This window comes from Eumetopias jubatus, unplaced genomic scaffold (assembly GCF_037043125.1).
Source record: "Eumetopias jubatus isolate StellerSeaLion01/CBP00866 unplaced genomic scaffold, mEumJub1_p1.0 scaffold_14, whole genome shotgun sequence".
Classification (NCBI taxonomy): domain Eukaryota; kingdom Metazoa; phylum Chordata; class Mammalia; order Carnivora; family Otariidae; genus Eumetopias; species Eumetopias jubatus.
This window is the reverse complement of record NW_028274820.1, coordinates 95,956,261-95,968,279: the sequence shown is the minus strand read 5'-3', so window position 1 is coordinate 95,968,279 and position 12,019 is coordinate 95,956,261. Positions and strand designations below refer to the sequence as shown.

The 12,019-nt window shown below is 42.5% G+C and overlaps 1 protein-coding gene across 1 annotated transcript in view; it reads right to left on the bottom strand.

Annotated features, from left to right (window-relative positions):
• The window catches only part of MGAM (maltase-glucoamylase), an 85,856-nt gene that overhangs the window by 37,573 nt on the left and 36,264 nt on the right, over window positions 1-12,019 (bottom strand). Inside the window, exons 15-23 of the mRNA XM_028106470.2 lie at window positions 11,024-11,141; window positions 9,541-9,712; window positions 7,756-7,872; window positions 7,045-7,199; window positions 5,904-5,988; window positions 5,105-5,161; window positions 4,443-4,567; window positions 1,487-1,575; window positions 779-828 (exon numbers count right to left, since the gene is read on the bottom strand). Coding sequence (XP_027962271.1) covers window positions 779-828; window positions 1,487-1,575; window positions 4,443-4,567; window positions 5,105-5,161; window positions 5,904-5,988; window positions 7,045-7,199; window positions 7,756-7,872; window positions 9,541-9,712; window positions 11,024-11,141 — 968 coding nt within the window. The remainder of the gene's footprint in view (window positions 1-778; window positions 829-1,486; window positions 1,576-4,442; window positions 4,568-5,104; window positions 5,162-5,903; window positions 5,989-7,044; window positions 7,200-7,755; window positions 7,873-9,540; window positions 9,713-11,023; window positions 11,142-12,019) is intronic.

Here is a 12,019-nt window from a genome sequence, read left to right as displayed (position 1 = left end):
TGGCTGGGTGATAGACATTGGGGAGGGTATGTGCTATGGTGAGCACTGTGAATTGTACAAGACTGATGAATCACGGATCTGTACTTCTGAAACAAATAACGCAATATATGTTAAGAAAAAAAAAAGGAAGAAGAAGATAGCAGGAGGGGAAGAATGAAGGGGAGTAAGTCGGAGGGGGAGACGAACCATGAGAGACAGTGGACTCTGAAAAACAAACTGAAGGTTCTAGAGGGGAGGAGGGTAGGGGATGGGTTAGCCTGGTGATGGGTATTAAAGAGGGCACATTCTGCGTGGAGCACTGGGTGTTATGCACAAACAATGAATCATGGAACACTACATCAAAAACTAATGATGTAATGTATGGTGATTAACATAACAATAAAAAATTATTTTAAAAAAACAAAAAAATAAATAAATAAAATAAAAGACTGGCTACTTTGATTTAACGATATCATTGCCTCTTTTTACTAACATGGATAATTCAATTATTGGGAGTTAAGTTATAAACTGAAATGTGCCCAACTAAGCACTGGTGATCTATGGAAGTGCTGAATAACTATACTGTACACCTGAAGCTAATATAACACTGCATGTTAATTAACTGGAATTAAAATAAAGACAAATAATAAAAAATAAAGTTCTTTTAAAGGAAATGTGCTCATCTACAGTCATAAAGGCATACGAAGCTATAAATGTAATTATACACATATACAAACACACATGAGCTAACTGTCAGAGAAAAGCCCACACCTAAGATTCATAAAAATGTGCTACTTACTTGGGTGGCAGAAAACTCACAAAAGAGATAAACTTGATTGGCCACAGTATCTGAAAGTGTGAGAAAGGTGAGTCAGCCTCTGGCCTGCCCACCACAGGAGGACAGATCACCCCTTGGCTATACTGAAAGCTCCATCTTGAGAATGACAAGACTGTAGACAGAGTCTCCAAGGCCAGGCCACTGTTTTCCCTTTTCCTTCCTACCTTACCCTTGAAAAGATGCCCTTCCAAGTGCTTCAAAAAAGGCACATGCCTCAAGTGAATCTATCTCCTAAGCTTGAGCCACAAGAGTTGTTAGTATAGTGGAGCCAGGAAAATGCACGAAGAAGCATGGCTGGATGTAGGCACACGAGAACACACTCTCACTCTGTCTCGCTGCCATGCTATGTGTTTCCTATCATCGACTTTTGTATTTTAGGGGAAGAGATCTACGGTGAATGGCAGGAACAGTCTTGAAAACATCTCTTTCAGATGTCTGTTGACAACAAAATGAGAGCCTGTCTATATTGCTTGTCTGATGGGAGCATTCTAAGAGGTAGGAACATGTTTTCCTTCCATCTGTGGTCCATCTACCACTAGCTGTGAACAGTGCAACCCAAACAAAAATTCTCTTGAGTGATTAGCGCTGCTGTAGCTGGTGAGATTTCTCCCCTGGCTGAATGACCAGTGGGAGTAACACACAGACGCAGGCTGTCATAACAGTGCTCACCTTTAGTTTCCCCATCATCCCAGAAAAGTTCGCCTTTTGCTTCTTTGTTATCATCTAGGGCAATGATAAGACCAAGAGGGTTCCGGCGGCTGTGGGAAACAAGGTTTAGGAAGGAAACAAACACTTAAGACTCAAAGAATTTTGCCAATTGAGCTGGAAATGTTGCCATCAGATTTCTTTTCTTCTTTTTTCTTTTTTGCACCAACCAAAACCAGTTTAAGAGAGAGAGAGCACACAAGCAGGAGGGGCAGAGGGAGAGAGATTGGGAGAATGCCAAGCAGACTCCCTGCTGAGCACTGGCTCCCAACACAGGGCTCAACCCCACAAGCCTGAGATCATGACCTGAGCCTAAACCAAGAGTTGGACGCTTAACCAACTACACCACCCAGGCACCCCTGCCATCAGATTTCAGATGGGAAAGGTTACTAGCAGCAGATGGCTCGACTTTTCTCCAGGCACAAAAGCAAAATCAACAGGCTCATCTTTCTCTAGAATCAGTAACATCACAAGAGACAGAAATACTGTGAACATTAGCAATAAACATCTACGTAGGAAACAAGAATTTAAGTACCAGAATCATTGTAATTGCTACTATAGAAGTTGCTGAAGCAAAAAAAAAAAAAAATGTTGCTGAAGCAACTATTATTCAGAATACAGACAATTAGAAGAGAAAGACATTCTAGACAATAATTGGTTCAGCCTAATTTTGGAGTTTGTGCAGGGGAAGCCTTAACTATGGTTGGGGGGAATATATTTTTTTTCCTGACAAAGAAAGTGACTCCATTTTGACTCAGAAAGCAATAAAATACAATAAAGTCCATCTATTTAATGGCAACTTTCCTAATTTGATTATTTATTATTAGTTCATTTGGAGAGGAAAATAAAACACTATAGTTTTCTGCTTTATAACTTAAAATACGAAACACAAAACACAACTCGAAAAGGTGATAAAGTAGATGGGCACAGGGAAAGAGGGCAAGAGCTATTTCACGTGAACTCCTGCCTGGTGTCACTGCTCCCCGTACTCCCTCCTGGTTTCCTGCTCCCATTGGTCCGTCACTGACCTCACACTTTCTGCCCAGCCCTCCACTGTGCCCTATGCGAGGCAGGTTCCATTATCAATCAAATCACCTGCTTTCACTTAATATACATGTATTAAGTAGCTCTTGTTTATCAGCACGTCTAAGAGATACAAAGATGAATAGATCACAACTCTATCGATGACCTTAAATATTATAAGAAGGATTAAACATATTCACTGCATAATCAAAGCAGAAAGTAGGGAGACACAGAAGCTGAAAGACTTATAGGAGTCCCGAATGGCACTTCCAGCAGTGTGGCTGACTAAATATTCTGGGGGACACCAGGCACCCTGAAAGACCCACCCAACACATGATCCTTAAAGGTTGCTTAAGATGACCTCAAGTTGACAGCAGTCCTGATTTGCAACCAAAGAAAAAGGCAAATCCTCTCTGGAGGAATAAGACCCATGTTTGGATCCTTAAGATCACTACATTTGAAAAACAAAAACATTGCTATTTAAATACTCAAGGTAATAAGCCAGCATGAGAGAAAGTTGGCAAAAACAATGAACAATAATTTGGATTCTCCAAAGGATTTTAGATAATAGAATTTTCAGATACAAGGTATAAAGTAACTATGATTGAAATATTTAAACATATTAAGAAGGAAAGAAAAAGAATCAGCTAAGGTACAAAATAATATTTAACAGTATACTAAAAAGTATTTTTAAAAAGTTTGGAGTGGCATGACTCCCTCTGCTGTAAGAACTGAGGAAGCTTTCTTGCAGATGAAATTTTTAATTTGGAAAGTCATTAAGAACGGACCAGGCAAAGGATGTTGGAGAGGCTAATAAGTATAGAAGCCCAAATGCAGTCGAATAGATGGGTATGTCTGGGAACAGCAAGCTTTGGGGCACGCCTGGTCCTTAGGTGTGCATTCAGATGTCTCAGGAGGCACAGTTTTTAACTTGCAACCAGATTGTGATTGGCCTGGAAACCCTACCCGTGAAAGAATTTGGACTTGGCGCAGGGGAGCAACAAGAAAAAAAATCTTCATTTTGGAAAGATAATTTTGGTATCAGTATGCGGAACAGCCTGAAGTTGAACAATTAGGTACAAAGAAACCATTTGGTGTTAGATGAAGAAGTATTCTGCCTCGTTGTCATAAAAAGTCTGCAATATGAAAAATTAAGGTAGTAAGGAAAGTTCAAAAGAAAAGAAAGATTTCTAACCTCCAAAGAACTCCCAGTCTATTAAAAACAAATAAGACTTTTAGCGACATATATAAATGTGTATGTCTTTAGCACAGATGGAGTCTAGAATTTCAGAATCAAAGTCGTAAAGGAGAAATTAGTGATATGAGGGAGATTTGAAGTGAACAAGCAATTTTTGTGCCCTGTTCTGCATCACAAGAAATAAATGGCTCACTGGGAGGAAAGGAATGGGAAACTGAGATTATAGGGTAATGGAAAGCGGACTCCCTCTCCCTAGAAATGAGAATGAATGAGTCAAGAGCATAGCACAATGGATGGATGATCTGGCCAAGCAGGTAGCGTGATCAACAGACCCCATTTACACGGAACTGAGAGGTTTCCCAAGACATGAAACTTTTGGTGCTAAAATTGAACTAGTCCTGGGAAAACGAGGAAGGATAAGGACCCCAGCAGCCAGTGTGTTTTGAGGAGAAATGCAGGAGACTTAAGGAAGGACAGGGGTTAAGTTCTTTCAAAATCCCTCTTGGAAACCACAACTTCCTCAGAAGAGGCTGAGAGAAATACAAGGGACAGAGTTTGATGGACACACACACCCCAGTCCTCTTCTTTCCCACACACCACGGAAAGCTTCAGCACCTTCTGCATGGGCAACAGATGGGAACAGAAACGACCAGCTTTGTCAGTTGCCTCCCCTTGAAGGAAAGTCCCGCCATGCTCTACCTGGCCACTGTGGTGGTGGCCGGCTGTTGTGTGGGGAAGATGTGGCCTCCGCGAAGGTGAAGTCCGATTTTGTCTCCAGGAAGTTCCATCTCCACCCTTTGCTTCCGCCATCTCGCTCGGGCCCCCTGATGCAGGCACACACATCAAGCACCTTGGCAGGATGGCACATTCGCGCCCCCCTGTTACCCATGGGCTGAGTTATCTACAGCTATCCTTTCTCCACCCAGATGACTTGGTGTCTAGCCAGGCAATCAAATGAGAGGAAGGAAACAAATTAAGAACAACAGGTTTTGCCATCACTTGGGAGTTTGGGGGAGCGTTTACGCCATGCCGAGGCTATCTGACATATATTAGATGAACTGATAGTTTTAAACAAGTTAGCTGACTCCTGACCAATATTTGGTCCCTCCATTGGACCCTCCAATATTTGCCCTTATCCTGTGTTGAATAAAGTATATAAAAGTGTTTTTTTTTTTTTTTTCAGATCTCTTCATGACTGACATGAAGTGACTTAGGCACACTTTATCAACTGTGCTCTGAAATGACAGAAAACAGTACAGAAACGCTCCTGGGGATGTGGACAGATGTTCCTCTCTCCAGGGAGGCATCTTGTCTGTGCAGCTGTGGTCTTGAGGAGTTTAAGAAAAGTCAAAGCTACTTACAGTCTCGTAATCGTACCAGACGGCATCGGGCATATATGCCATCACTTTCTCTGCACCCTGAAATTAAAACAAAGTATTGTTCTTCATGGCCCAGCCTCTGAAGGGGATAAAATGGATTTCTTAGCATTCCCAAAGGAGCTTCTTACCCATATACTGAGAGAGCATAAGTGGCCTTTCTTTTCTCTGTTATCAAATCATGCCTTTCTTCTAATAGGAATAATAGAAGCAATAACTTGGCAACCCAAAGGAAAATCCCAGTGGAAGCACATTAGGAATAATAATAATCTTGAAATACAGGTTGTGGTAAAAATTCCAGCTTTACATGAACTCATGTAATCCTCCCAACTGTCCCCGGTGGCAGGTACTCTCATGATCTCACCTTTCCAGCTGAGGAACTCGCCCCAGGCCACACGGTGCTAAGAGGCAGAGACAGCAATCAGACCCTGATTCCATCCAACCTTAGAGACACTGCCGGCCCCCTGCTCCATTCTGCCTCTACCTCAAGGAGCAAGAAGGATCTGCTAGGAGACTTTGATGACAAATAGGACCATTCCCAAACCCAGAACCACCAACAGTTGCTTCTACACTGAGTGGGAACTTGGTCAAGAAAAAAAGACTCCTAAGTCAGCCATCTCCAACTTCCCCAAACCTCAGCACACTGTCTTCAAGGCCATCTCAGCCATGGAGGCTGGACTCAGGCTTGGAATAAAGAGAAGATAAATGGCTCCAGAAGAGAAGAGTTTGGAGGGTAGCAGGAACAGAAGCAGAGACCATCCGCGTGCCTCTGTGGGACACTTACCTCATCCAGAACCGGAGTGATGAGGAGGCCGGGGCCCCATAAAAACTGTTGGTGCACATCCCACGTACTGCTGTCCCCATAGAACCTGGAGACCAGAGACGTTCACTGTGATCCAGGCCAATGCTTCCTGACAGCTCTCCCTTCAACTGTCCAAAACATGCAGGCCTCCTGCCTGTGGTAACCCCCCAAATTATTCTGGGACACCTACTCAAGCCCAGCAGATGGGCCCACTTTCCCCAACCCATGCACTCTCCTTTTCTTTCCCTGGTCGGACATAGGTGCCTATTCCAGGATGTACGCTAGGCAGGGTCCAGACCGTAAGTCTGTTCACCATATGCCCCTTTAAATAAAATAAGTAAAACAAGGAATACATCTTAAAACTTCAGCTGACTATCAAGAAGGAACTGGATGTGATCAAGACAAATTGCAGATAATTTAAAATTCTACTCTTTTCTCTTTTAGGGTATCTGCCTTTTAACAGGGAATTCCAGGAGATGGTAAAAATGGACTCAAAATAATGAATGTATAATAATGATGATGATAATGATAATGATAACGATAATAGCAGATACGTGCCTGAGAGCCTAGAATGTCGGACACCTAAGGGGGTTCACTGCATTTTGACACGGAAAACCTCTTAAGTGGCCTTTTTCAGGCTTAAGCTGGAGATGCTCATTGGCTGGCAGTAAAAATTCTGGAACTCTAGAAATCCTCTGTAATATTCTTATTCATGTGTAAATAACAGGTTCATCCTAGGGCCTGAACATAGTGCATTACAGAAGACACCATCCCGATCAAGCTATCAAATCCTTTAAACTAAGACTCAAGAAACAACGGATCAAAGAACTTAAATGATTTGTCTAAGACAGAAAGTTAGTTGGTGGCAGAACAAAGACCCCGAAGTCCCGTGATTTTAGTCTTCTTCTATCCCCAAAAGAGAACAGGCTCTACCACTTAAATATACCTCTACAACAGTATGGAGGCAGCAGTTGCCTTGCAAATACCCAGTATCCCAGTTAAAAAGTAGAGAGAGTTATCTGAATAACCGCTCAGAGTGTCTCAATGTTCACTCTGATATTTGGTGAAACCAGCCATGTGGCCAGTCACGTTAACAAAAACCCTCTGGATGCGGTGAACTTACTCATGCAGAAGGGGCCTGGCCACTGTGTCCCCCAGGCTGTGGGCACGGTAGAAGAGGGTGTAGAGGTAGGGTAATAGGGTGTAGCGGATGGTAAGGTAGTGCCTGGAGGAGTTCAACAGCAGAGAGTCAGCTCCAAAGGAGGCAGGATCCTGGGCCTGGGAGGAATAAGATGTTGCCACTGTGATCCGGCTACGAATGACAGAAGCATCTGGAGAACTCCAGACCCCATTCATCAGAACCGAGAGTTTCCTTCCTCAAAGACCTGAGGCCTAGGGTATAAACTCAGCCTCTGAGCAGTACAGGTGGGCAGAGGGAGATCGCTTCACCAGGTAAATGTCATTCACTATCTGGCAATTCATCCAGCCTCAGTCACGCTAGGGACTGCTCTCTCGGGAGACTGCCATTTCAACCATTTTGAAGTATTTCCTCATCTGATTCTCATTACAAAATGAGCAATGTACACAGAGTGTACAGACGTTTGATGAAAACCTTCACAGACTCTCCATCTCCTTGACCACAGCAGTACCAAGAGCAGATTCTGTGTCAGCAGAGCATTTTAATGGCATGTCAGAGGCCCTGGTTAATTGCAAATTAGCCTAAGTGAAGCGCCAGGTAGGAGGTTGGCTCGCTAGATGTCTTGGCGAGGATGCAGACGGATCTCGCTCTAATGTACGCCAAATTTGTTTTGATCATGTCTCCTGGGAGACTTACCTTGTAGCCTTGGCCATTGTGATTCCTGGAGAATGGATAAAATGCCCCCAGCTGCATCCACCGCCTACAGAGCTCCTCGGGGGCATCCAGTGCAAAGCCACATATGTCAGCACCCACCTGGAAGGACACACAAACAGAACGTATACCTCAATTCCATTATCCCGCCCCCTTTGCTTTCCATCAGGGACTCTCCAGTTGCACTTTACCAAGCTTTACTGAGAAGGCTTATAGAGTGTGATCAGAATTGGGTCACATCACATGTTCACTCTTTTTTTTTTAAGGGAGGGTCAGAGGGAGAGGGAGAGAGAGAATCTTAAGCAGGCTCCATGCCCAGCACACAACCTGACGTGGGGCTCCATCTCAGAAGCCTGAGATGATGACCTGAGCCAAAATCAAGAGTCAGATGCTTAGCCAACCGAGCCATCCGGGCACCTCTCATGTCCACTCTTTACTGTCAGATGACTATGAGTAAGTTACTTTATCCTTCTGTGCCTCAGTTTCCTCATTTTGTTAAAGTGGGCATTAATTAGCTACACAGGGTTTTAGTAAGTGACATAATGGAAGTAGAACACTTGACACAAAATAGCTTTTGTTTTTTAAAGATTTATTGATTTATTCGAGTGAGACAGAGAGAGGGGTGGGAGGGGCAGAGGGAGAGGGAGAGAGAATCCCAAGCAGACTCCTTGCTGAGCATGGAGCCTGATGTGGGGCTCCATCCCACTACCCGAAGACCACGACCTGAGCTGAAACTAGGAGTCAAACACCCAACCGACTGTGCCACCCAGGTGCCCCGACATACAATAGCTTTTTGATGGGTAGAACTAAAATTACTTCCAATATTATTTTGACCACCATATCAGAATTAACTTTCCAAAGCCTAAATCTGATTCCATCAGTCATGTATTCAAACATCTCCAGGGTCCCCCCACAGCTTAGCTAGCAGCTCCTCAAAACCTGGTTCCAACTCACCTTTCCAGCATCACTTTCCACTCAAGTCCTACAAACCAATCCTTATAAACATATCAAATTCTCCCCCTTACTGCTTTTCCTCATGTTTATTTCTCAATCTTAAGATGACTTCTCCATTGGTCTGATAAAATAAGTCCACTTTCCAAGGGTAAACTCAAGTGAAACCTATTCTGTGAAGTTTCTCCTGACTCCTTGCCCTGACTCCCTGTGTTCCTTGTAATCTTGTCAGAATGAAAAAGTCTCTTTCTCAGGATTTCCCTCAACATTTAATTTATATGTCCCCAGCTTGTCATAATTATTTGTTTATATATTTCATATATAAGGGGACAGAGAAGATGTTTCTGTACTATATTTATGCTTTTCTCTACCCTCACCATGCATACCTACCTTAGTACCTTGCACACAGTAACAGCTCCATAAATATATATGTTGAATTTAACTAAAAGATGTCAAACCCACCTCTAGAAACCTGGCAATGTTATGTTTTCTCATGTGGGTGCTGGATACATAGATGTGTTCAGCTTGTAAAATTCATCAATTATATACTTAAGTATATGTGTACTTTTTTGTGTGTATGTTATACTTTAATAGAAAAAAAATACTCCGATGATAGCACTTCCAGGTTCCACTTTCTATCTTGATAAGTCAGTACAGAAAAGAATGTTGTTGTATCAGAGCCATACTGATGTAGATGAAGCCATTTGTTCTCAAAACATTAAATCCCTGGGCCAGAAAGGGTAGGAGAGGTGAGCTTCATGCTCTGAGAATTTTCTAGAATGAGGCTTTCTGGGGATTGAGGTAGGGATGTGGACTCACCATTGGGATACCAAAAAGGTTGAATTCCAGCACACCAGGGATAGACCACCGAAGATCATTCCAGGTGGCTGCGTTGTCTCCTAACCAGTGGGCTGCAAACTTGCCAGATCCCGCAAAGGTAGAACGGGTTATAATGAAGCTTCTCTTATTAGGGGACACAGTCTTGACGGCTCTAGAAAGGGAGAGAAACTTAAGGAGTCAATGTGTGATCTCAGCATGTCTCAGCCCCCCAGATACAGTGACAATGCCAGGGCTCATTGTCTTTTAACTCCCTCCTAGGAGGGTTAGAGCTGCTGTGGAAGCAGATCGCACCATTAAATATGTTTCCATTTTATTTTGTTTTGTTTTAAGGTGTTTTATGTACGTCATTAAATCCATAATTTCCAAAATTTTTAAAAGCAGGCTTGGAAAGGCTAATAACTAGAGGTATACAATTTTTAAGGAACGAAGGTGAAATTTAATTTTACATAGATGTATATACATTGATCTTTCACATTGTATGATTTTAGACATACACAAAAAGTGAATTTATGAACAGCCTTTTAGAGATTAAAATCTTTTTGAGTGGGCATTTTAAATGTATAGATACATGTGTGTACTTTCATAAGTAACTATAAATATATATCATCTATATTTTTTAAAAGATTTATTTATTTATTTTGAGAGAGAAAGAGAGCACTAGGGGGAGGGGTAGAGGCAGAGGGAGAGAGAATCCCAAGCAGACTCTGCCCTGAGTGCAGGGCCCAATGCAGGGCTCGATCTCACGACCCTGAGATCATGACCTGAGTTGAAACCAAGAGTCGGATGCTTAACCAACTGTGCCACCCAGGCACCCCATCTATATTTTTAAAATTATAAGTCTATACGTCTATTTTAAAACTTCTGCTCTGTAATTTTTAAAACGACTTTTAAGAAGGCTAAACTTAAACCATGACTTTGCTAATGAGTGAATGTGGTTTTGGTCTGGCTTCCTGCTGTCACCACTACCGTAAGTACAGTAAATTCTCAGTACGTTTTCCTCACTGTAGAATTTGAGTCTATACACAAGGGTAGACACAGCACAGTAGAAGGACACTGAGCCAGTATCCAAAACCCTGAGGCACATGAAGTCTATAAGTTACTTTACCTTCCATACTCCATACAGTGTGGCAGAGAGGAAAATACATGGGTTTCGGACTCATGCAAAAATGGTTTAAAATTTGCTTTTACAACGTATTAGCTGTTTGCCCTTGGTCAAGTTACTTCTCTTTATTTCTTCCAGCCTTCCATTCATTCACGTATTCATCCATTCTTTCATTTTATACATTCCACGAATATTTACCGGATTCCTTCTTCCCTATGTGCCGGGTAGTTTCTTCATTCATTCAGTAATAATAACCCTATTTATCTTGCAGAGTTCTTAAAAATAACACACTGGCACCTGGCATCTAACAAAGATCAATAATCTGGTCATGTATGAAGTCCACAGCAACAGTGGTCTTACTCTGCCGTGGCCATTGCCATGGAGTAGCCGTACAGATTGTGGACGTCATACTGCCTGCCCCAGTGCTGGACTGCGTCCATGCAGAGACTCTTGGAGAACAGGTACCCATCCAGGATTCCTGGGGCAAAGGAGGGAATCGGTCAATGAGAGCCTCAGATGTGCATTCCCTGCTCCTGGCCTAGTCTATGGCAGAACCGGAAATGGTAGCACTCTAGGCAGGGTTTCTTGTGGCCATCCTGGAAATGATCACACAGCTTCCTCACTATCAGAGGGTTATATGTTGGGAGTAGTTTCTCCGATATATAAATAAATTCTGTTGCCCCATACACACTCTTCCACCCCAGGTGCTCATGTGGCTCAAGGTAGGCACTTGGAAACCAGAGGATCCAGTTAGACTTGACGTTTAATCTGAATTCTGCAAACTTAGCCAAATCATGTGGCCCAAGAACAGAAACAGTGGATGAAAGTGTAAATTAATTGTTTGCCCCTTTTTTCAACTCACCAGAGTGTAAAAAGGCTGCTTCCCCAATCTCTCTCATGCTACTATTCTTTTCTGCTCCCATTGTATCATTCCGACTCCAGTCTAAATTACCTTTGCATCTTAACTACTGCGATAGTTTCTAAATGGCTTATTTACTTTGGATCTATTGATCTCCGAATTCATGCTGCACACTAACACAAGATTAATATTTCCAAAACCATTCGACTATCCTGGTTCCCTTATATTAAAACATAAATAGCTTCCATCACCAAAAGAATGAAGTATGAACTTTCGTGCACCCCCCCCATGCAAATCCCTGGCCCATTTGCCCCAATTTCCTATTTTCTCACCAGACTGGAAGTCTTCATTAGATGCTATAATGTTAGCACCTTGTTCTTTCCTTAATTAAGATAAAATGTATCTGTGAGCCTCTAGCTTTCTTCAAACTACAATAAATACTGTGATTCCAGGGCCATACCCTGAGAGATGGTGTTGTTCAAAGTTAAATTGGAGCT